The 26,435-nt window shown below is 45.4% G+C and overlaps 1 protein-coding gene across 1 annotated transcript in view; it reads left to right on the top strand.

Moving 5' to 3' along the window:
* IDUA (alpha-L-iduronidase) overlaps positions 1 to 26,227 on the top strand; it is a 62,157-nt gene extending 35,930 nt beyond the window's left edge. The window contains 8 exon segments of the mRNA XM_056848947.1: positions 11,272 to 11,488; positions 12,684 to 12,893; positions 13,407 to 13,528; positions 18,992 to 19,117; positions 21,527 to 21,603; positions 22,980 to 23,080; positions 24,601 to 24,706; positions 26,170 to 26,227. Coding sequence (XP_056704925.1) covers positions 11,272 to 11,488; positions 12,684 to 12,893; positions 13,407 to 13,528; positions 18,992 to 19,117; positions 21,527 to 21,603; positions 22,980 to 23,080; positions 24,601 to 24,706; positions 26,170 to 26,227 — 1,017 coding nt within the window.
* The last annotated feature ends 208 nt before the right edge of the window (positions 26,228 to 26,435 follow it).

The raw sequence follows: 26,435 nt of genomic DNA on the forward strand, positions 1-26,435 counted from the left end.
TGAAAACTTATTGCAAAAATTGCCTTGGACTTTTTGCTCCATTTTCAAGCAAGTTTCCATGGTGCTAAGGCCAGACAGGGCCAAGAGCACCAGAAACTAGACTGGAGGATGTATTCCCCTAGTCAAAATGGCTTCAGATGGAGAAACTGGAAATGAAAGCGGGAGGGGCTGTGGCTAGGGTTGCCAGGTCCCTCTTCGCAACTGACATGAAGTTCTGGGGGCGGAGCCTGAGGAGGGTGGGGTTTAGGGAGGGGAGGGACTTCAATGCCACAGAGTCCAGTTGCCACAGCGGCCATTTTCTCCAGGTGAACTGATCTCTGTTGGCTGGAGATCAGTTGTAATAGGAGATCTCCAGCTAGTACTTGGAGGCTGGCAACCCTAGCAGTGGCTCAGTGGTAAAGCATCTGCTGTGCATGTCAACGAACCCAGGTTCAATCCCCGACATCTCCAGTTAAGAACAGGATTAGGTAGCAGGTGATGGAATAAACCTGAACCCGAGACCCCGAAGATCAACCACCAATCAAAGAAGACAATACTGACCTTGATTGACCAGTGGTCTGACTTAGTAGAACGTAGTCTCATGGGTGTGCTCAAGTGTCTCAAGAGGAAAGGACCACACAGAGACAAAAGGCCATGACTGACCAATCCAGAGGCTTCTTATTGCCTGCCGATGGCAGAGGCCGATGTTTCACACACCTGTCCTCTTCTGTGCCCAATAATAAGTTCAAGACCTAAGCACACATCATTCCAGGGAGTTCACTAGGCTCACTGTGAGGCTCAGCCCCAAAGCCCCCAACATTAGAAAGCCTCTGATGTATGCAACTGAAGACGCATCTGATCTAACAGTATCTGGGGAAGTGAGAATGAGGACTCTTGTTCCTCCGTCGAAGTTCTGTGCCCTATTTCCTGAACTACAAGCCTGTTGCCTCGAAAACCTGCCTAGCTATTTCTTTTTCTTTTTTGTGTGTGTGTGTAAAGTGCCGTCAAGTCGCAGCCGACTTATGGCGACCCCTTTTTTAGGTAGGATTTATTTACTGTAGGGTTTATTTACTGTAGCAACTCTGTTGTCAAACCAGACCTTCCCTTCGCAATGGCCCGTGGGTTTCTGGATCCACCTTGACGCAACTAACTAGTCTGAAACAGCCCTGTGGTGACCCCACAAAACACCAACGCATGGCAAGATTTGCCATTTTTTGCCCCTCCCCTGTGGCGCACCTCTCGATCACACGTTCAAAAAATTAAACGCATGGTCGAGGAGGCTCACCTCCCCCCTGCTGAGGTTGCCAAGCGCGAGGGGGGAGGCGGAGGAGGGCAGGGGGGAGAGAGAGAAGTGCGGGCTCCGCGGTCTTCCTCTGCCGCCGTCTCTCTCCCTCTAGGCCCCTTCACCCTCTTGCCTCCTCCTCCCGCGGCGCTAGGTGCTTCGGTGACGGAAGGGGAGTCGAATCCGCAGGTACACGCACCGGAGAACTCTCACAATTGTATTGTGTGTGTTTTTTTTAATCGTGGAAAGGCAGGGTTAGGAAAACCCCGTTTAGTTTCAGGGGAAGTTGGGTCGATCCCACAAGAGGAAAGCGACCATGCGGGCTCTCTACAATTGCGGGAGACTCGCAGGACAAAACGGCCATGCGTTAATGGCCCGGGTAAATAGGGTGAGAGTGTGTACTGTGGAAACCTCTGGCCTGTTGTGAAATTCAAGGTTCGGCATTTCCTTTTTCTTACACAGAGAGCTTTCCTCACACATAATTGCACTAAATAGGAAATTGGCTCATGGAGTAAAAGGTAAGGCTAGCCTAACCTGCCGTTTTGCTCATTCACAGAAGCAGGACTTAGGACTTGCGTGCCCTCAAGTGGAGGAAGCCCACCATTGCAGCTTGTCATTTTTGCAATCCCGTTTTTATCTTGCACATTCTGTATTACTTTGTCTTAAGGGTTGGTCCTCTCATGCATTTTCACCAGTCAAGGACCGTAGCATTCAGGGATGATATGGGTGTGTGGCTGAACCATCAGATCACACCCCATGGAGACAGCCTGTCTTACAACGCAGTGTGTTTCAGTGCACGTTCACACATTCAGTTGCAAATTATCAAGAGATGGGTACTGAAGCGATGAGAAATCGAGTCCTCTACATACATGTAGAAGCTGTCCATTAGACACACAGAAAGAGAAAACATATCGAGTAAAAAAAGGCATGGTATAGTGGTTAGAGTGCTGAAGTAGGATCTGGGAGATCGCTTCAAATAAAAGTTGCTAGTTGGTCTTGGGCCAGTCACTCTCTCTCAGGCTGTTGTGAGAGTAAAATGGGAAAGAAGAAGAAGAAGAGTTGGTTTTTGTATGCCAACTTTCTCTACCACTTAAGGAATAATCAAACCAGCTTACAATCACCTTCCCTCCCCCTCCCGCAACAGACACCCTGTGAGGTAGTTGGGGCTGAGAGAGCTGCCCTGAGTTTCTTCAAAGAAGGGTGGGATAAAAATACAATAGATAGAAAAGTTCATCATGAACACATTGCCAGCAGATAAGGGTTTTTTGGCATGGTTACGCAGTCTGTGCATTGTATATCAGTTTCCAATATCAGTTTCCAATATAATATCAGACTTGGATTGGCCAGGCCCAGGTTCAAATCCCCATTAAACCAAAATCCAAATGTAGTGGTTAAGAGCGGTGGTTTGGAGCAGTGGACTTTAATCTGAAGAACCGGGTTTGATTCCCCACTCCTCCACATGAGCGGTGGAGGCTAATCTGGTGGACTGGATTTGTTTCCCCACTCCTACACACGAAGCCAGCTGGGTGACCTTGGGCTAGTCACTCTCTCTCAGCCCCACCTACAGGGTGTCTGTTGTGGGGAGGGGAAGGGAAGGTTATTGTAAGCCGGTCTGATTCTCCCTTAAGTGGTAGAGAAAGTCGGCATATAAATACCAACTCTTCTGAACTTCCGGTGCTGAGCTGGGCTGAGTGCTGCGTCTTCCCAGGGGCTCCTGGGGAGTATCCAAGTTTGCGTGTGATTTGGGGTGTTTTATTGCACCCCAACCCAGCCCTTGCAAGTGGGCTGAGAGGCAGGAATTCCCTGCAGCCATATATGCGGTTTGACCTCCTGAATACTCTGAGGTAGCTTTAATAAGCCCCCCGGAGTTTCAGACGTTTGGTCCCGTGGGCACGAAGGGATTGAAATCGCCAGCGCGCAACTTCGGCTTTAGACTCTACCCTCCAGCACCCTATAAACATCATAAGGACTACATTAAGATTAAAGCCTCACCTCCGGGCGCCCAAGTGAGTAGATAAGAATCCTTCGTCTTTCACTGGCGTCATCGAATAACAGGGGGTTGAAGAAAATATTCCTGGTAACCGTTTTTCTCCCTTAATTGAACTGGATGATTTTGTTGTATGAGATCCATCAGATAAAGCAGCAGGAGCCTTATCAAACTGATCAACTTAAATTAAAACAACGAGCTTGAATGATTGATGTAAGATCTGCCAATCCGACGCGTTCTTAAAGGAAGGGGAGGGAGGAACTTTTGAGAAGTTACATGAGGGAAAAAAAGGTCCTCCAGCCACGTGTACAACAAAGAGGATCCTTTGACCGGAAGACTCTGTGCTTTACCTCTCCACTGCTCTACAAATCAACAGGAAGAAGGTCGTAAGACCGGAAATTCGTCTTACTCGTGTTACACCAAAACCACTCCTGAAGGTAATAACCATAGAGAAGAGACGATAGAAGGTCTACGATTAGGTAATCCCTGGAATACTTCCTGGCTCAGCCGATCTAGAGCGTCTGGTAAAACTCGTTGGTATTTTTAACTTTAAAAAGTTTTTTTAAGTTTAAATACTTATTTTTTCAACCCGAAAAAGATATTAAGTTGGACAATAAAGTATTTTCTATTAACTACATGCTGGACTCCTGCTAGATGACCATCAAATTTTTAATAAAGTTACATACTCTGGAGCCTCTCCCTGATCTGGCTAACATAGCCCTGCTCTTATGAAATCAAAGGGAATTCTACTGAATTCAATCATGGAAAAAAAAGTACAGGACATGTTTGCTAAATATTCTGAGGCGACAATTAAACAATTAAAACAGATTTCTACACAGATGGCTCAATTGATTTCAGTGATGATGACTCTTGACCAATCATCACTGGTATGTAATCAGAAGTTGAATCTGGTTACAGAAGACATAAAAGTCTTGAAAATTCAAATGATGACTACAAATATGGACTTACAAGCAATGGATTCTTCTGCCCAAAAAGTCACGGAAGAATATCAAGATATAAAGAAGAAGACAGAAGTTCAAGAAAGTAACCAGCCGGCGACAAAGAGACCAGACATACAAGAAATGGACTTTTCATTTAAAAAAGACATGGAAGGACGTGTGGATACAAGGAAGAAGAGAGCAGATCAAGGAACACAGATTGAAGCCACGATGGGGATTAAGCCCAGAAAGAATTATTTTTGGATATGCACCTTGCCTGAGGAAATGAGAGAAAACAAAGAAATCTTGTTCCCATACCTGATTGACTTATTTCAGTTACAGAAGGAAGTATTAGACCATGGTTAAAGGATTGACTTAAATATGATTGCTGGATTGGAAGGCTTTGACAGTGTGGACGGGTGGCATGGCTATTTTAAATTTATGTTAAATGGAAAGGGACAAAGGTTTCAGAATAAAGGGATTAAATCATTTTAACGCTAGAACTGGTGGAGTTGGAGAAACTGGGGAAAAGGGGAGTATTGAAGGAATCATTGTGATAATGTACAAGATCTGGGAATAATGGAAGGTTACTTTTTATTTTGATCCAGAATGTAAAACTTTATAAAACATGAAACTTTAGAATGAAATTAATGTTAGGATCAGTATATGTTAACGAAGGCTAATAATACTTTATTAAGAGGTAGATGGAGGTGATGGGGAAGTTGTCATATTTTTTATGTTTAATGGTAATTAAGACAACAATCAATATAATTGCGATTGTGATATTATTTTTACGCTGTTGTCAAAATTATGGAGAATTTATAGCTTTAAAAAATCAATAAAAATTTATAAAAAAAAAATAAATACCAACTCTTCTTCTTCTAAGCAGTGCACAGAAGCAAAAGCTTCTTCTTGTTGGTGGCCCCCACAAAAGGGTATTTACTGCCTCTGAACATGGAAGTTCAGTTTAGCCATTATGGATACTGATGAACCTATTTGCCATGAATGTCTAACCCCCTTTTAAAGCCAACTTATTGCCATCACCACATCCAGGGGCAACACATCCCATAAGCCCATCACTCTTTGAGCGAATAATTACTACCTCCACACATGGCCACCAACCCTATCCACAGAAGGAGACAGACCCTTTAGAACAGGCACCTAAAATACCTTCAGTTTGTGTCTACCCTTTTCTAGTGAGTCAGCAGTTGAGAGCCAGCGTGGTGTAGTGGTTAAGAACGGTGGTTTGGAGCGGTGGACTCTAATCTGGAGAACCGGGTTTGATTCCCCACTCCTCCACATGAGCAGCGGACACTAATCTGGTGAACCGGGTTGGTTTCCCCACTCCTCCACATGAAGCCAGCTGGGTGGCCTTGGACTAGTCACAGCTCCCTTAGAGTTCTCTCAGCCCCACCCACCTCACAGGGTGTCTGTTGTGGGGAAAGGAAGGGAAGGTGATTGTAAGCCACTTTTATTCTCCCTTAAGTGGCAGAGAAATATAATATATAAAAATATATAATATATAAAATATATAATATATAAAAAACCAACGCTTCTTCTAAAACTCGATTTTTTGATTCCCGTCCCCCTTACTCATTGCCAGGGGTAAAAGAAATTCTTAACCTGAGAGACCTCACTCTGAGGTGATGATAGCATACATTGCCATCACTAGACTGCCGAATCCCACCGCTTTTTAAAGCAGCACCCTTCACATTCCTTAAACTGTATTTACTTCTGAAAACCAGGTTATTTATAAAAAAGGCAAACAAGGTTCAGCAGCAGAACTGAAAATGGCAGGGGCTCGTTTAAATGACTTTAAACAAAAGCCTGTGAGGTGGGCCTGCGGCATCTGAATGTTTAATTCTTCTGCACAAGAATGCTGGCAGTTATCTCCTCAGGACTGCCCACACTTTACCTCTGGCTGTCCAATGTAAACGTCTCTACCATAGCTCCTGGTTTGCCGGTAGTTTCCGAGCTCTTATGTTGTAAAAGGCATGACCTACCAATGCCTCAGTCCATTCCCCCTCCCCTGTCAGCAAACAAAATCTACTTTACTCTCTCAGGACTGATCCATACATCATAAAGCCTTTATGGTCACCCAGGAATTTCAGTCCGAGGTGCGCCTGGAGTTCCCCGGTGGGAACTGAATCCCCAGGTTTACATGGGCCTGATTTGGATCGGGACCACAGCACACAAGCGGAATAAAAGCAGCTCGGGGGGTGTCTCTTTCCACCAAGATAATAGCAGAGGGAGGAAAATGTTAAGGTATCCCTCTCCTTCATCCCCCCCCCATCATTATTCTTCTTGCTAAAGCAATCCCATAAAGAAAAAACACTGCTTAAAATGTTGGGTTGCAACCTCCAGGCACTACCTGGAGATCTGCTATGACTAGCTGGAGATCTGCTACAATCAGTGAAAAATGTTGCCTGCTGAAATTTCTGCAATTACAGTTACTGTTGAAGGCCCAGGAGCAGGTCAGCCTCGGGTTGCCAACCTCCAGGTACTGGAGAGGCTAGTATAACCAATTAAACACAGCTGGTGTATAACAAGGTGTATTGGGCGCATTAAATGACAAACAAGAACAAAGACAAGAAACTATATAGAATACTCTATAAATAGTCCACCAGGGGTACTAGTATCACAAGTTCAAGGACGTGTGAGTAGGGAGGAAATCTTCATGACAAAGTAGCAAGGGAGACGATCGTTTCTATTCTTAGTTGAAGTCATATCAATTACAAAAATATCCCATACTCCCATAGGGATGAAAAAACAACTATGTCGAATATAAGTAATAAGGTTCCAATTCAGGATACATCATTTCAAAAACATAGTTGTACAGACAGGTTCAGCCGTTCCTGAAGGGCCACGGCCCCTCCCCAAACCTGAGTACCTCTCAGGCTGTGTCTCATATATCCCTTCTGCTAGCGTAGCCTCTTCTGACAGAAGTCGTTTTCCCTGCTTGTCTTACTTCACAGAAGGCTCTTTCCACCGGAGGAAAACCGCTTCTACTAGCGGAACAGAGCCACTGCAGTCAACCTATTATCAGCCTTTTAACCAAAAAAAAAAAAAATCCCTTAGGAGAGTAAGAATTATGCCTCAGAAAGAAAGCAGCTTGAAACACAAAATGGCGACAACCATTAGAAAATCCAATTAGCCAAATGCCCTCCTAAAAAGGACTGCCTTCACAGACTGATAGTCATGATGCATACTGATTCTCTCCAGTATCAGAAGAGCATGCCTATTATATTAGGTGTTGTGGAACACAGGCAGGATGGTGCTGCTGCAGTCGTCTTGTTTGTGGTCTTCCTAGAGGCACCTGGTTGGCCACTGTGGGAACAGACTGCTGGACTTGATGGGCCTTGGTCTGATCCAGCATGGCCTTTCTTATGTTCTTACTATATTATATATTAATATTATATTACGTGCTGTGGAACACAGGCAGGATAATGCTGCTGCAGTCGTCTTGTTTGTAGGCTTCCTGGAGGCACCTGGTTGGCCACTGTGTGAACAGACTGCTGGACTTGATGGGCCTGGGTCTGATCCAGCTTGGCCTTTCTTATGTTCTTACTATATTAAATATTAATATTGCATTACGTGCTGTGGAACACAGGCAGGATTATGCTGCTGCAGTCATCTTGTTTGTGGGCTTCCTAGAGGCACCTGGTTGGCCACTGTGGGAACAGACTGCTGGACTTGATGGGCCTTGGTCTGATCCAGCATGGCCTTTCTTATGTTCTTACTATATTATATATTAATATTATATTACGTGCTGTGGAACACAGGCAGGATAATGCTGCTGCAGTCGTCTTGTTTGTAGGCTTCCTGGAGGCACCTGGTTGGCCACTGTGTGAACAGACTGCTGGACTTGATGGGCCTGGGTCTGATCCAGCTTGGCCTTTCTTATGTTCTTACTATATTATATATTAATATTACATTACGTGCTGTGGAACACAGGCAGGATTATGCTGCTGCAGTCATCTTGTTTGTGGGCTTCCTAGAGGCACCTGCTTGGCCACTGTGTGAACAGACTGCTGGACTTGATGGGCCTTGGTCTGATCCAGCATGGCCTTTCTTATGTTCTTATGGGTTTGCTGCGGCTTTAGATTTGGGGGGCAGGTGGGTCTGGTGAGGTAGAGCATGCCATATTTACCCACTAGGAAGATGTTTTAAATGTCTTTTTCACTTTACAGAAAGGGGGTGGAGTCATTGTGTTGGTGACTGTTCCAACCTCCAATACCACTTGAGCTCCTGAGTCTTAAAAACATGTTTATAGACCTCCGGTCTGCAGAGCAGGACATGCTTAAAAACTAGCCAGCTGTTCTGTGTATTTCAGCATGTCCCATTAATCCTTTTACATCTGATTAGTTGCCTCGCTGCAATCCTTCTCTTCAGGTCCTAATATTAGCCAGGCTGGGGAATTAGGTCAACTACAGCTATTGGAAAGGCTCCTTAAGGAATCCTCATGCTAACTTATTGTGATGTACTTCTGTTACTCAAGATGCATACAGTATAGCTTTGCATCCGGCTCGTCAATTGAAATTCTTCTATAGATAGAGAATATTGGGGGTGGGGGAGTGGTGAATCAACCCCCAAAGCAGCAAAAATAATCAAACCTTGAAGAATCTTAAAAATATAAGAACAATAAACCAAGACCAGTGGTCCATCTTGGTCTGGAAACCAAGTCCTATGAGGAAAGGTTGCAGGAGCTGGGTATGTTTAACCTGAAGAAGAGAAGACAGAGAGGTGATATGATAACCATCTTCAAGTACTTGAAGGGCTGTCATATAGAGGAGGGTGCCGAGTTGTTTTCTGTTGCCCCAGAAGGTCGGACCAGAACCAATGGGCTGAAATTAAATCTAAAGAGTTTCCGTCTAGACATTAGGAATAACTTTCTAACAGTTAGAGCAGTTCCTCGGTGGAACAGGCTTCCTCGGGAGGTGGTAAGCTCTCCTGCCCTGGAGGTTTTTAAGAAGAGGCTAGATGGCCATCTGTCAGCAATGCTGATTCTATGACCTTAAGCAGATGATGAGAGGGAGGGCATCTTGGCCATCTTCTGGGCATGGAGTAGGGGTCACTGGGGGTGTGGGGGGGGAGGTAGTTGTGAATTTCCTGCATTGTGCAGGGGGTTGGACTAATGACCCTCGTGGTCCCTTCCAACTCTATGATTCTATGATCTAGTCCAGCATCCTGTCTCAGCCAGGGGCCCAGCAAGTTACTCCAGAGGGCCAACAAAAGGGCATAGATGCCAAGGCCGTCCCCTGCTGCTCCAACCAGCACTGGTGTTCACAAGTTCACTGCCTCTGGCTGTGGAGGTTCCCTTTCGATACCGTGGCTAGTAGCCACTGCTAGTCCTCTCTTCCATGAATCTGTCTAATCCCTTTTAGAGCCATCTATGCCTGCGGTAAACACCACATCCTCTGGCAGCGAATTCCCCATTTTAATCCCTCATTGAGTAAAGAAGCATTTCCCTCTGTCCATCCTGAATCCCATTAACTTAATTGGACGCCTGAGTTCTCGTATTTTGGGAGAGGGAGAAAAAGTTCTCTCTGCCCACTGTCACCACCCCGTTCATAATTTTATAAACCTGTATCATGTCCCCCCTTAGTGGTCTCTTGTCTAAACTGAAAAGTTCCAGACCCCTCAGCCTTTCCTCACAGGGAAGGCGCTCCAACTCTTTAATCATCTTGGTTGCCCTCCAACTCATCAGATAGGAAAAGGCCTTAAAGGTCTGTGGGTTTGCAACAAAGCACTGTAAACAATTGAGACAAAACAGGCATAATTTAATATATGTGTATAAAAAAGAAAAACCCCAAATACCATATAATGTATGAAACAATCATAAAATATTAACAGAAGATGAGATTCATTTTGGCCCCAGTTTCTTCAACAGTCAGCTGAATAGCGTTAGTCATGTAATGTGTGTGTGTTTTGCCGTCAAGTCACAACTGACTTATGGTGACCCTGTAGGGGTTTCAAGGCAAGAGACGTTCAGAGGTGGTTTGCCATTGCCTGCCTCCGCATCACACCCCTGGTATTCCTTGGAGGTTTCCCATCCAAATACTAGCCAGGGTCGAGGCTGAGAGTGTGTGGCCGGCCCAAGGTCACCTAGCAAGTTTCCATGGCCGAGTGGCGATTCGAACCAGGATTTCCCAGATCCTAGTACGACACCTTTGAGCCCCGTGGCACAGAGTGGTAAGCTGCAGTACAAGTCTGCCTAGGAAACGGGATGTGACGTCACCCCATGGGTCAGGAATGAACCGGTGCTTGCACAGGGGACCTTTACCTTTAGTACGATACCTTAACCACCACACCACACTGGCTAGCAGTTATTGAATACAGAATTAAAACTGCCACTAAATCAGCGCCCAACGTATATGAACAAATTAGAGGGATCTTTCAAAAAAGTCCACACATAATTTATGCACAGGACAGTCCAAAAATTGGCATACAGTTATAAATTCCTGGTTAAAACCATGCCCAGCTTGTGTTCCATCAGAAACTGGTTTGCAAGGACCATCAGATGACAAATCAATCTCGTTTAATAAAATCAGATGCTCCAGCCATTACCGGAAAAGTACTGTAGAGTGCAAGGGAAAAGGCAGTTTAGGATTCTTGATGCTCTAAAAACAAAACAAAAAAACACCTTGACAGAAACAGATGACACAAACACAGACAACTTGTGAGGTTGGTGGGGCTGAGAGAGTTTGGAAAGAACTGTGACTGGCCCAAGGTCACCCAGCTGGCTTCGAGTGTAGGAGTGGGGAAACCAACCCGGTTCACCAGATTAGAGTCCACCGTTCATGTAGAGGAGTAGGGAATCAAACCCGGTTCTCCAGATTAGAGTCCACCGCTCTTAACCACTACACCACACTGGCTGTCTTAAAAGTACAGAATGCGTACAGTCCAGATCATGCTATATAATCCTGTAAAGAGACAGACTTGTATTATTCTTTGACTGCAGTGAGCTTTTTGGAAAGAATGTTGACCAGTTCCCAGTACCATCCTATTATGCCTATTGCATTCTGTGAGATAGAACACAATAATGGTGCTTAAGTGGCAACGTGGGCCTTTCCATTTTTTCTCAGGTCATTGCCCAGCATCAAAACCTCCTGATTGCTAAGCCCAACAACACCTTCAACTACACTTTGCTGAGCAACGACAACGCGTTCCTGAGCTACCATCCCTATCACTTCGCCCAGAGGACGCTGACGGCACGCTTCCAGATGAACAACACCAAACCGCCTCATGTCCAGATGGTGAGGAAGCCGGTGCTCACCGTAATGGGCTTGCTGGCCCTGCTAGGTACAAGTTCTAAACATCGCTAATCCCACCCTACAATCGCGTGAATAAAAAGGTTTTGTTCTCTAAATACAAAACGAGAGAAAGGATCCACTTAAGAGAAAACCCGAAAGTGACATCGTCATGCCAGTGACACAGCCCCCCCACACACACACACCATTACTCCACCCCCAATCCCCTAACCAGTTGCCAGACTTGGGCTGGCAATCCTACTTGGAACCAATGCAGTTGGTGTAACACAGGTGCTACATGCTCACTGCAGCAGGTTTCTGCCTTATTCTGGCTGCCACATTATGTACCAGTTGACATTGCTGGATCATCTTCCAAGACTGCCTCACATAAAGGGCATTACAGTAGCCCGGCCATAAAACTCATGGGGTGATCTCGTCCAGGTCACTGCTGTTAGCCTGACATACCTCATCAGATTTTCATGAGGGTCCAGGGCCTCTTCAAACTTTTTAATGCATGAGCAGCATCCCAACAAAACTATTTTTGTTCTGGGGAGCAGACTCACCAGAAATAGGGTTGCCAACCTGTTGGTACTAGCTGGAGGTCTCCTGCTATTACAACTGATCTCCAGCCGATAGAGATCAGTTCACCTGGAGAAAATGGCTGCTTTGGCAATAGGACTCTATGGCATTGAAGTTCCTTCCAGAGAGCCAGTATGGTATAGTGGTTAAGAGCAGTGGGTTGGAGTGGTGGACTCTAATCTGGAGAATCAGGTTTGATTCCCCACTCCTACACATGAGCGGCAGACTCTAATCTGATGAACTGGGTTGGTTTCCCCACTCCTACACATGAAGCCAGCTGGGTGACCCTGGGTCAGTCACATTTCTCTTAGAGCTCTCTCAGCCCCACCTACCTCCCAGGGTGTCTGTTGTGGGGAGGGGAAGGGAAGGTGATTGTAAGACAGTTTGATTCTTCCTTAAGTGGTGGAGAAAGTCAGCATATAAAAACCAACTCTTCTTGTTCTTCTCCCCTCTCCAAACCCCGCCTTCCTCAGGCTCTGCCCCCCAAAAAAACCACTGGTGGCAAAGAGTGACCTAGCAACCCTAACCTGAAACCAGACAGAAGTCAAACTCATTTACCTCGGCAGGTGTGATAGCACTCCTGTACAAATAAACACTTTCTTGTGCATTTCTCATTTATGCATGAGAGCAAGATGGTTTTTGATATGTTCCCGCTGCCCTTTGTGTAGGAGAGGAACAAGCGTCTGCTGACATCTCCAGCCAGGCACCTGACGACTCTAACATGATAGGAGTCCTAGCCAGCCTTCACAAACCCGCTGCACCACAGCTGTCCGACAGCTGGCAGGCAGTCATATTGCTCTATTCTAGCAACGATAACCAGACATCCTCCAACATCAGTGCCGTGACAATAAATGTAACCGGATACCCCATCCACAAAGGTAAGAGTTCAGCTATGGTTCTCATAGAGCTGGTTCACCTAATGCTACTCTAGGCAAGCGTGAATTGCGATATTGCTAAAATGACCAAAGAGCTGTTGAGATAGATTCATTGTTCAAGAACTGGCACTTGGCAGGAATCTCTCGAGACCGACTCTAACAAGAATATTTGGAAATAACAGGCTGCTGCAAATTAGAAATGCGGCTTGCATCCTTCAAAATCCACAACATGGAAAATTAATTTCCCTTCTCCCCCCACCCCCTGCAGACCACTGAAATCCCCCAAAAAATTTCACGGGGGTCATCGGACCCTCAGGGACAGCTTTGGGATTGAAAGGGGGGTTGCAGAGGGAGGGAGGATTTGGTGTACCTCACACACACATAAAAGAACACAACAACAGAGGTGCTCTTCTGTCACCAGAAATAGATGGGACAGCACAAACCACAAAGCTATGATGTCGAATGAATGTCAAACAAGAAACTTTACCCATTTACCTTCCCTCTGTCTTCCCAAAGACCTCGTGTACGTGACTTACTACATGGATAACAACCTGACCAATCCATATCAGCAGTGGAAGAAACTGGGAGCTCCAGCTTTTCCTTCACCAGAGCAATTCCAGAAAATCCGAGAAGCTGAGGTATCGTGTGGCGTGAAGCCGCTCTGAGCACTAATTGATCTGATGTGTGTTTACTCAAAAGCAAGTCCCACTGAATTCAACTGAGCTTTTCCTGAGTCTGTTAGCCATGCAGTACAATTCTGTGCAGATAAGTTTAGAAGCAAGCTGTACTAAATTCAAAGGAGTTTGCTGCCCCTGGGTGTAGGCAGGATGACACAGGATTTTGCTCACCACAACTGTAAGGCTGGCAAATCAGGGTCTCTGTTTCTCCTGCAGAGGTGATGCCCAGAGAAGTAAAATTTCCAGAAGTTTTGAAATGACTGGGGGGGGGCGAAAATCCCTCCCCAAAACAGAAATTTTGGGGGGGGAAATGAAATAAATGCAATCTTTGCTTTCCAATTAAACCCAAATTTATTTTTTGCTGCTTCAACAACATAAATACATCATTTAGAACTTGGTTGGCATCTATTCGTTATTATATTTCTGGAATTTAAAAGTCAAATGTCTTAGCTTTCAACAAGCAAAATTCTTCTATACTCAATGCTAAAGTGAGAGAGCTGCAGACTCCAGCAACCCCCCAATCATAAAAATGGCTATGTGAGACCAGACATTGCTTTTAAAAAAACAACAAAAGAATGCCATCCAAGATCTTGTGAGACTACATTGTGAGATCTTGGCAGTCATTTTGGGTTTGCTAGGCAAACGTGAACAACATTGGAGCCTTCCATTGATTTGGTCAGTCAGTGAACGAGCTGGGGTGAGAGTAAGGTTGCCAACTTCCAGGTGGTGGCTGGAGATCTCCCACCATTACAACTGATCTCCAGATGACAGAGATCAGTTCCCCTGGAGAAAATAGCCGCTTTGGCCATTGGACTCTATGGCATTGAAGTCCCTTCCCTCCCCAAAGCCTGCCCTCCTCAGGCTCCACCCCCAAAATTTCCTGGTGATTCCCAAGCCAGAGCAGGCAACCTTAGGAGAGACTCGGAAAGGTGCAAGACATGAGAGAAATGGAAAAAGACAGAAGGAAGGAAAGTAGAGAGGAGAGGCAGAAGCAGAAAACATAGTTAGGTGTTGAGAGAAGGGTCCCCTGCTTGTAACTTTATAAACTTCTGTCTTGCCTTTCCCGTGGTCATCTTATTTTCCTAAACTAAAAAACCCCAAATGGCCAAATGGTTTTGCTTGTCCTTTCAGGAAAGTGCTTGATTATTTTAGTTAAGTCTTCTCTGTATCCTGTTCCCGTAGTATTTCAAACCCTCAAAGAAGCCAACGCTCTCGGTCTCTCTTCTCCAGCCCCTCTGCAGGTCCTCACTCCCCCTGTTACCAGTTCGTTCTCATTCAGTCTCTGAACGTTACATTAATGTAGGAGAGAGGGAATAATTACAGTGGTTTTGGTCCACTAAATTATGTCAAGAACACCCACTCTCTCCAGGAATCCTCTCCCCCCCCCCATTTCAGGCAAAATGTTACATTTTTTTATTCTTCTGCCACTATATCAGGATTAGTAACAGGAGTACACTATAGTACAGGCTTAAATCAATGAACTTCTTTCCCATTCCCTTTATTCAGGGAACCTGACCTGGATGGCCCAGGCTAGCCTGATCTCGTCAGATCTCAGAAGCTAAGCAGGGTCAGCCCTGGTTAGTATTTGGATGGGACACCACCAAGGAAGACCAGGGTTGCTGTGCAGAGGAAGGCACTGGCAAACCACCTCTGTTAGTCTCTTGCCATGAAAACCCCATAAGGGGTCGCCATAAGTCGGCTGCGACTTGACGGCACTTTACACACACACAAGAGCAATCTAGGAGCCCCGTGGCGCAGAGTGGTAAGCTGCAGTACTGCAGTCCAAACTCTGCTCACGACCTGAGTTCGATCCCGATGGAAGTCGGTTTCAGGTAGCCGGCTCAAGGTCGACTCAGCCTTCCATCCTTCTGAGGTTGGTCAAATGATGACCCAGGTTGCTGGGGGTAAAGAGAAGATGACTGGGGAAGGCACTGGCAAACCACCCCGTAAACAAAGTCTGCCTAGTAAACGTCGGGATGTGACGTCACCCATGGGTCAGGAATGACCCGGTGCTTGCACAGGGGACCTTTACCTTTAAGAGCTATCTAAGCTGCTAGCACAGCCAGAAATGGAAACTAAAAGGGCCAGAAATGGAACCTAAAAGAAGAGAGCCGGCTCTCTTTTCTCCTTTCCACTTACTCATCACTCATGCTGCTTGGGACCCAGTTCCTTAGAAGCGTCGACCAAATGGGAGTTGTCAAAACAGACTGCATCCCTTTTTATGAGGTCCAGATGTTTGCTCCCTGCGGGGCTGACCTTTCCTGTCCGCACTGAGGGCGGGGCATAAGTATTTGCAGTAACAATCTCCCACCAAGACAAGACCGCTTTGGGTTCTCCTTTTCATTTTCCCCCCAGGTTTCCTCTATAAGCACGTGCTTGAACTGTAGGGAATCTGCACCCCACTGCCCACTTCGGAAACAGACACCTGCTTAAACACAATCATTTGGATTCAGGGAAGATTCATACATTATGTGGGCAAACAAATGTTCCTAAAAATGCATTTGCTGAAAATGCAAATGTAAGAAGGGCAGCATCGTGTAATGGTTAAGAGCGGTGGTTTGGAGCAGTGGACTCTGACCTGGAGAACCGGGTTTGATTCCCCACTCCTCCACATGAGCGGCGGACACTCATCTGGTGAACTGAATTTGTTTCCCCAGTCCTCCTCATGAAGCCAGCTGGGTGACCTTGGGCTAACCACACTCTCTTAGCCCCACCTACCTCACAGGGTGTCTGTTGTGGGGAGGGGAAGGGAAGGTGATTGTAAGCCGGTTTGATTCTTCCTCAAGTGGTAGAGAAAGCCGGCATATAAAAACCAACACTTCTATCTTGGCAAACAAATGTTCCTAAACTGTACGGGGTGGCGGGGGGGGACACTTGTGGAAAGAATTGGCAGGTGAAGAAACTGAGTTAACCTCTCCTGTATCTGCCAGTTCTCTCTCAAATGTCATCCTTTCCCTTGGTCGTTTACCCCTTTGGTAGGACTGAACCTTGTTTCAGAGTCCAGCAATGTGCAACCCAAAGAACACTTTCCTGGGAGTAAAATAGGACTGCTTTCAGCAATGCAGGAAGATAAATACCTAGGAAGGCCAACAGCCTGACAAATAGAAAGTAATAGGTATATCTGAAGGCGCCAGCACAAAAGTTACTTATTTGTAGAAGCACAGTAAATTATTATTACGCTCAAAGTGTTTTTAAAAGTTCCCCTGCTAGTGATATTCACTAATCTAAATTATATGCAGAAGTGGAGTACTAATTTTGTTACTGCTTCATCAAAAAGATGCATAATTTAACATTCCACATTTTTTCCAGAATAATAGGGTATTTTCTTATTCTTGTAAGGAAAGGGAAGAAATTTTTCCCCAACCTACCAATATCACTATAAGGAAAGAAGGATTTAAAGCAACCAAAAAGACATGCCTATTCCTTAAGGATCTTTTTAAAGTCTTCACAAAGAGATTGTACTTACTAGTCAGTACGTGCCTCCTCCCCGAGAAGTTTCTTTTCTTGCTGATGGAACACTTACAAAGGGAAGACTGTGCAGGAAACTTTTAACAGAATTTCCTATGAAAGTTGACCCAAAAGATCACACTGGATCTGAACCCACTAAGCCTGCTGGATCTGAACCCACTAAAACCTTCCCGTGCAACAACCTAACCTATAAATGCTTCCCAAAACAATGCCCTGGCTCCCTCACAAAGCTTCTTCTCACAATCAGTATTCATACAGCTACCCAAAGCACTCGATGTCCTGCCACTGGAATGTACTTCCTACAACATAAAGTCCGATTACATTTCTGCTCTAGAAAGATCGTTCAGACTCATACAGAAAAACAGCAGAACTTCAATTAACATCTTTTGAAAATCCTCAGGGTGACCCTTGACATCCTAAACATCTGACCAGTAGATAGATTTTTATTATGTATTAGATTTTATCCCACCCGCTCTCCAAAGTTAGTCACTCACCCCCACTTTATCCACACAACAACCCTGCAAGATAGTTAGGTTACACACACATGCTAGATAATATTAATTTTGAGAACTTTTTCTAGGTTAGTGTTTTGTGGTTATGACCTGTTAAGTTTTTGGGGATCCAGCTCAGGTGTGATTTTTCATGGGACATTGTCTAAGGGCTCCTGAATAAATTCATGCACAAAATTTCACTGGGTTTTTCCCCCCCAAAGGAAAAGCAATCAGCATATAAGAAAAAATAGGTGTGTAATATAGCTATTGTGGGGCTTTTCAAAGGTTCCTTAAGGGACAGGCATGGTAGGGTAAACTCTTATTTCTGTACAGTTATTTTTACAGGTGATTGAAAGCTTTTTTTTTCCCTTAAGAGAGGAAAATAATAATAGATGGTTTCGCTCACATTCATATGACAAAGTTGAAACTATCGAACATATGATCACAGAGTGTCCTATATTTAATGAGCTAAGAGCCAGTTGAATAACTCCTTTACTAAAAAAATATGGAAACGTCCAATGAGGCATCTGGCAGTACGAGGGTGCCAGTGGTGTGGCTACTATCAGAAACAAACGATTCTGTTACTCTGTCTGCGGCAAAATTATAGGGGCAGCATGGTGTAGTGGTTAAGAGTGGTGGTTTGGAGTGGTGGACTCTGATCTGGAGAACCGGGTTTGATTCCCCACTCCTCCACATGAGTTGTGGAGGCTAATCTGGTGAACTGGATTTGTTTCCCCACTCCTCCACGTGAAGCCAGCTGGGTGACCTCGGGCTAGTCACATGCTCTCAGCCCCACCTACCTCACAGGGTGTCTGTTGTGGAGAGGGGAAGGGAAGGTGATTGTAAGCCGGTTTGTTTCTTCCTTAAGTGGGAGAGAAAGTCGGCATATAAAAACAAACTTCTTCTTCTTCTCAATAATGAAATACCAAAAGAATAACACTAAGTAAGGCATTTTTATTCCTTTATTTTCTCTCAAGGCTATAGCTGTATGAGAAGTAGTAGATAGATATGCTTCTCAAGGCTATAGCTGCTCAAGGCTATAGCTGTATGAGAAGTACTAACTAGACAGACAGACATTGTATCTTTTTAGACTAATGAAACAGGTATGATGCATCTTCTTGATTATACAGTAACTGAAACAGAATCGGCACATTTTGTAAGCAGTACACCTGCGCTCCCCGCTCCCTCCACATACTGTATGGGGGAAACGGCGCAAGGGGAAGACCTCTGTGCCAAGGTCCTGACCTGGATTGGGCCTCATCTCGGGTACATAGTTCCATGCAGCTGCTCCCTGACTGAGGGGAACGCATGCTGGGTTAAGAGAGCTCAGACCCGACTTGTTAAAAAAAAGTAACATCTGGTTTGGCCCCTATATAATATTGCTTGATATCATATGCTTCTGAGAAAGTGTTTTTTTTTCCCTGCAGGAATTTCTAATTCATGTTTTTAAAAATTTATTTCAAAGGACCCCGTGGTGAAAGGACCGTTTCCCCTTCCCGAAGAAGGCAGTTTGGTATTGAAACAAGAGCTCCCTGTTCCTGCTCTCTTTCTCATCCATATTTGTGCAAGACCCCTCGCTGGTCCTGACCAGGTGGGTTATCATGGTCCGTCAACTGCTCTGTGTGTTATGTGCCGTCAAGTCGCTTCTGACTCATGGCGACCCTATAAATCAATGTCCTCCAAAACTTCCTATCTTTAACAGCGTTGCTCAGTTCTTGCAAATTGAGGGCTGTGGCTTCCTTTATTGAGTCAGTCCATCTCTTGTTGGGTCTTCCTCTTTTCCTGCTGCTTTCAACTTTTCCCAGCATTATTGTCTTTTCCAGGGACTCCTCTGGACAACTCATAATGTGACCAAAATACGATAGCTTCAGTTTAGTCATTTTAGCTTCTAGGGTCAGTTTAGGCTTGATATGATCAATAACCCACTGATTTGTTTTTTTGGCAGTCAACGGTATCTGTTACACTCTCCTCCAACACACATTTCAAAGGAATCAACTGCTGACATGCACTTAAATTAGCTTTAATCAGATTCAAAAACTAATCTGTTTTGTGATCCTGAGCTCCATTTGGAACCCCTGGTGTTAGAGAGGTCCTTGGCATCCATTTTGCTTCAGCAATTGCAGCTTTGCTCCTGTTCCCATTATGTAGGGTTGCCACCTTAAGCACTGGCAACGGGTGGGAGACGTTGGGGGGGGGCAGGGATAACATGGTGCTAGCGTTCCGGGTGACTCCTAGAGTGTTGCCTGGGCGTGGTGACATCACTTCCAGCTGTGTGCCAGAAGTGGCATTGTGGTGTTGGCGCGATGCTGGACCCCCTCCCCCATTTATAGCAAGAGATCTGACCATCAGACATTCTTGCCTTTACCAGCAATTCTAGCTTGATGTGCAGTACTATGAGCTTCTGTCCAGCTTTTCCCTAGATGCTTGTCGTCATCCATCTCTCTCTCTCTCTCTCTCTCTCTCTCTCACGCGCGCACACACACACACACACACGCCAATATCCTTCATTCCAAGGACACATAATAGCTAACCAGCCAGGCTGAGTACATAAGAACATAAGAAAGGCCCTGCTGGATCAGACCAAGGCCCATCAAGTCCAGCAGTCTGTTCACACACTGGCCAACCAGGTGCCTCTAGGAAGCCCACAAACAAGACGACTGCAGCAGCATTATCCTGCCTGCGTTCCACAGCACCTAAGATAATAGGCATCCTCCTCTGATACTAGAGAGAATACGTATGCAGCATGACCAGTATCCTTTTTAACTAATAGCCATGAATACCCCTCTCCTCCATGAATATGTCCACTCCCCTCTTAAAGCCTTCCAAGCTGGCAGCCACCACCACATCGTGGGGCAGGGAGTTCCACAATTTAACTATGCATTAAATACATAAGCCTTTAAAGTGGAGCTCTCACTGAGGCAGTGAACGTCTCTCTAATCGGTCTGCAAACAGGGGCTGGCATGGTGGAATACATGAACACATGAAACTGCCTTATACTGAATCAGACCCTTGGTCCATCAAAGTCAGTATTGTCTACTCAGACCGGCAGCAGCTCTCCAGGGTCTCAGGTGGGGGTCTTTCACATCACCTACTTGCCTAGTCCCTTTAACTGGAGATGCCAGGGATTGAGCCTGGGACCTTCTGCGTGCCAAGCAGGTGCTCTACCACTGAGCCACAGCCCCTCCCCATAATGCTCTCTCAGGCACTCGAAACAAAACATTCTTACAATTTTAAGGGGAAAGGTAAGCTAGAAACCTTGTCCCTGACATATTAGTTTTCTGTATACAGAGAACAGAGGTGTATTCTGTCGTGGGTATAGCAGACCTGAAATTTGCCTTTCGCTGCAAAATTGTGATCTTTCCCCTCTCTTGGCACAATTATTGCCAGATTGAGCTGGACCTTGTGCCTTTTTAAATGGCTGTGGTAGGTGTTTATGCAAAGCACTGTGTATACTGGCATCTTCCCTCTTTGATTTGCCAAGGAAAGGGACAGATTGTGCTCACTTCCTGAGGGTTGCCTCTTTTTAAAATGGCAGTCGCCACCCCCTCTCTGCCTATTTGAGCTCAATAGAGGTTGGGGGTGGGGGGGAGATGACTTAAGAGTAAGTACATGAATGGATTCTGCAGTCTTTTATACAAGAATATGTGGAATTGGGCCCTGGGTCTCTTTATTGTGCACATGTGAGCAATATAGTTCCAAGCACATGCAAGAGAAAAAGGAATAATACTGACTTTCCCTCAACACATTCTGTTAAACAGATGCAAATGCTATTGTTTAGACAAAAAAAATCTGTCAAAAGGTCCCAAACTTGGCTGAGCTGCATTTTTCCAGCTGGTTGGACATCCTGCCATAATTTGTATTCTTTGTTTTTTTGGCTCTCCTCAACCTGTGTGTGTGTGTTTTTTTTGAGGTCTCTCTCAGATGCATGAAATACACTGAGCTAGAATTGAGTTTGTGCTTTCCACGCTTGTACTTACCCAAAATTCCTCTGTCTTGCCAGGTGAGCGGTGTTCGCCTCATCGGTCTCACGAGGGGACAAGTTTTGGTACTGTGGGATGACAGCTGTGTGAATTCAAAGTAGGTACCCCTCGAGGAAGAAGCAAAACTGTGTTTGTTTTTAAACATGACTACCTAACTTGCTCAAAGAGCAAAGACGGGGTGTGTTTTTTTAAGTCCCTCTTGGATTGTAACATCATAACAGCCACTTTCGCAAATAAGGCAACATAAAAGACCTGTAACATGTTTTACTGGTCATGTATTTCTATATTTCTCACATTGATTGCCTGAAAGGAGAAAACTCAACACCACATAACAGTGGTGTTTTCCCCGTGGCGCAGAGTGGTAAGCTGCAGTACTGCAATCCCAAGCTCTGCTCATGACCTGAGTTCGATCCCAACAGAAGTTGGTTTCAGGTAGCCGGCTCAAGGTTGACTCAGCCTTCCATCCTTCCAAGGTCGGTAAAATGAGTACCCAGCTTGCTGGAGGTAAAGGGAAGATGACTGGGGAAGGCACTGGCAAACCACCCCGTAAGCAAAGTCTGCCTAGTAAACGTCGGGATGTGATGTCAACCCATGGGTAAGGAATGACCTGGTGCTTGCACAGGGGACCTTTACCTTTTATCTTTCCACATGAGGATAGGCATAGGTTGTTTCCCTGTTGCTGGTGCAACTGCCAATACAACCCAGAGGTAATGGGGCTTCCACATAGCAGGTTTCCCCATAGTTTCCCTGCCTCAGTCCATAAGCTGTGGCTCTCCCCCCCCCCACTCCGCCCTGCACTACCAGGGCATTTTTATTTGAACAAAATCATCTATTAAATATTGTTATATCAATATATAGTGTTATAATAATATGTGTAACAGGTGCTCTGAATTCCCAACTTTCATTTTTTAAAAGCCTCTTTCATTGCAGAGATATGCCTTTCCCCTTATATCCCCACAACAACAAAAAATGCTAGACTAACTCTTTAAATAAAACCCGGAAATTCAGAGAACTTGCTACACATAGTGTTATAATGTTTTAGAATGGACACACTGACCTGGATCACCCAGGCTAGTCCAATCTCATCAGATTTTGGAAGCGAAGCAGGATTGGCCCTGGTTAGTATTTGGATGGGAGACCACCAAGGAACACCAGGGTCGCTGTGCAGGGGAAGGCAATGGCAAACCCCCTGTGAATGTCTCTTGCCTTAAAAACCCTAGGAGGCCATCATAAGTCATCTGCAACTCGGTAGCACCTTCCACCACATTGAATGGACATCTGAACTGGGATGAAATGGAGATACTTCTGTTCATTGGCTATAAATCTGTTGGGCTTTGTGTTGCTTGGGAATAACTGGGTTTGGAACAGCTGTTTTACATTTCTGCTGACTCTCCCTTGCTGGAAAACAGTGATAAAGAGAACAGCTGAGCCCACAAGCCCCTTCAACAAAAAGCATTTGTTTTTTCCTCACAGGTGTCTGAGAACATATGAAGTCGCCTTCTCACGGGGTGGGAAAGCTTACCATCCGATCAGCGTAAAAGATAGCCTATTTACAATGCTGGTCTACAGCCCAGGTAAAGTCTACTTTTCAGTTTCAACTGAGATGGCCTATTAGCTAACAGCCTTTCCACTTTCAACCCCTTTAATCATTCCTTCTGGCACCTTTCAAAGCTGGAGGTAAAGCATGAGCTTAAAAGGAATTGAAATGTTTCCCCCCCCTAAGATTACTACAGATTACAAAGAACTACAGATTACAAAGTCTTCAGGTCCCCCTGTGTGTACAACTCCAATCCTGTGGAGCAGACGTGCTCTGGGAGTTCTGTGCTTGGAGCTGACTTTCCAGATGCACGCAGGCCCAGTTTGGATGGGGACTACGAGGAGAAGGGCAAAAGCCTTTGACCCCTTGCCATTATCTCAATCTAAAATCGCCCTGGGGCAAGGTTGCCACTTACCCAGTGGGAGCAACATGAGAAGGCAGCTAGAGGAGGGGAGAATTGCTCCCCTCTTTTCCATAGGATCCAACCCATTCTCTTTTCAAAGCCCTTGTGCCAAACCCTCAGATCACTTTAGAAACTTGGAGGGAGTTTAAAAAGCAGTTAGAGGTTTCTGTTAGAGGTTTTAAAAGCCGTTAGAGCCCCGTGGTGCAGAGTGATAAGCTGCAGTACTGCAGTCAAAAGCTCTGCTCACAACCTGAGTCCGATCCCAGTGGAAATCGGTTTCAGGTAGCCGGCTCAAGGTTGACTCAGCCTTCCATCCTTCCAGGGTCGGTAAAATGAGTACCCAGCTTGCTGGGGGTAAAGTGTAGACGACTGGGGAAGGCAATGGTAAACCACCCCGTAAACATAGGCTGCCCAGTAAATGTAGGGATGTGACATCACCCCGTGGGTCAGGAATGACCCAGTGCTTTCACAGGGGACTACCTTCACCTTTTAAGAGTTTTCTGTAGGGGTATTCTCTTAAAAAGCATCCCAGGGGGTGGGGGATCAAAATGGTTTCCCAAGATTACTTTGGAAGCCCAGTCAGGGTAGATTTCTATGCAATATTTTTGCACTTCCGGGGTTACTCAGTGAAGAACTTCTTGGGAAGCGCAGTGATGGATCGAGGGAGTGAGATTCCAGATTCCTGTCTGCCTCTGTTAACAGATCCAACCAAAAGTTGCACGGGTAACAAATTGACCACATAGTGTTGGAAAGTTGGATTCTTCCTTCGCAGCAGATCAGAATGAAGAATCCCATTTCCTGGATCCTTGAGGACCTACCATGGGTCCTACAATGCCCAGGAGAAATGCAGGTATATAATGCTATAAATGAATAAATTATGGAGTGTGGCATTGCCCCATTCTTTCTTGATGGTACAGAAATCCAGGAGCAGAAGGTGCCATACCCTCATTGGAACTGGAGGTTGTAAAGCACGCATAAAGATCTGCGGGCAACAGAATCACCTTCTTAATTTTTTTTTTAAATCTCCTGTTTATATTCTCCACTGGGTTTAACAACATTTCCTACAGGATCCTAAACCTTTCAGCACATCCAAGCCTTTTAACCTTTCAGCACATCCAAGCCTTTTAACTGCATCCCTTTGACTTTGTTCACAGGTACAAGAGTTATGGGGTTTTACAGAGTGCGTGCCATCGACTACTGGGACAGGAGAGGCCCGTTTTCTCTGCCAGTATACTACCACGAAGACTCTTAAAAAAACATGTGTGTGTTAAGTTCAGTCAAGTCGCTTCCGACTCATGGCGACCCTATGAATGGATGTCCTCCAAAACATCCTGTCTTTAACAGCCTTGCTCAGGTCTGGCAAACTGAGGGCTGTGCCCTCCTTGATTGAGTCAATCCATCTCTTGCTGGGTCTTCCTCTTTTCCTGCTGCCTTCGACTTTTCCCAGCATTATTGCCTTTTCCAGTGACTTTTGTCTTCTCATAAGGGTACCAACGCATGATTGCCTCAGTCATTTTAGCTTCTAGGGTCAGTTCAGGCTTGATTTGATCTATAAGCCACTGATTTGTGTGTTTTTTTGGGCAGTCCACGGTATCCATGACACTCTCCTCCAACATCACATTTCAAAGGAGTCTACTTCCTTCCTATCAGCTTTCTTCATTGTCCAGCTTTCATACCCATACATAGTAACAGGGAATAGTTAAAAAAATGAGAATGCCCTAAAGGCAAGCCAGAAATTAGTCTTACTTACTTGCTGATGAGCAGCAATCCAAGTGCAGGGCAGATGAGGGTCCCACTAGGGAACACCCCTTCCCCCCCCCCCGTCTATAGTGAGGGGAGAGAAGGCTAGCTTTCTAGAGATTCACGCCACAGATACATTCAATAGTCCAGCTGTCATGTAACCTTGAGGGAGGCCTGTCTCTGCCATCTGACAACCTGAGCCTCAAGGCAAATAAGCCTCCATCCTTGCTGGGACGAGAATGCAGAAACAGCGCAACTAAATATTTGTGCAAGGAGAAAAGCAGAGTAATGGTACTTCTGGCATGGGTGATGTTTATTCAGATGGGACATCTTGGGGAAGGGGAGGAAACCAGATATTTGTAAAACATTTCATTTTCACAAAATGCTGGCACGGCAGCTGGAGAGCATGGCTGAAAGAGAGTCCCGAGAGAAGGGCAGCAGTCTAATGCTACGAGCGCTGAGATGAACTTTTCACATCAATTTGAGGTGTGTTTCCACAGTGCCCCATGGTGCAGAGGGGTAAGCTGCAGTTCTGCAGTCAAAAGCTCTGCTCATGACCTGAGTTCAATCCCGACAGGAGTCAGTTTCAGGTAGCCTGCTCAAAGTTGACTCCACCTTCCTCTATGCCAATAAAGGTTTGAATGAATGACTCAGCCTTTCATCCTTCCAAGGTCGGTTAAGTGAGTACCCAGCTTGCTGGGGGTAAAGTGTAGATGACTGGGGAAGGCAATGGCAAACCACCTTGTAAACAAAGTCTGCCTAGTAAATGTCGGGATATGATGTCACCCCATGGGTCAGGAATGACCTGGTGCTTGCACAGGGGACTACCTTTACCTTTCCCCACAGTACCCCAGAAGCATGTTGCCAAGACTACCAGAGGAAAACAGTCACACACACACACCATCCCATACCCTCTGAGCCAGTGAAAAAGAACTGGCAGAACCCATGCATTTAGCTGTTTAAAGGTATCTCTTTCTATACAGGTACTTGGCTGTTGCAACCACTTCCTTCCAGCTGATGTTCTCAAAGTGTGGACTGTAGTCTTTGTTAGTCTGGAGGTTTTCAAGACAGGAAGCCAAGCTCCAGACTAACAAAGACTACAGTCAACAATAGCCATGCAGATTAGCTTTGGATTTCACACATTAACAGATCACTTCAGGATACAATGGTTCCATATTAACATACCACACTCTCATTAGCACATTATCTTGATACTTACAGGACAATGGTTAGCACATTACCGTTGTTA

The sequence above is a fragment of the Euleptes europaea genome, chromosome 4, assembly GCF_029931775.1.
Source record: "Euleptes europaea isolate rEulEur1 chromosome 4, rEulEur1.hap1, whole genome shotgun sequence".
NCBI lineage: Eukaryota > Metazoa > Chordata > Lepidosauria > Squamata > Sphaerodactylidae > Euleptes > Euleptes europaea.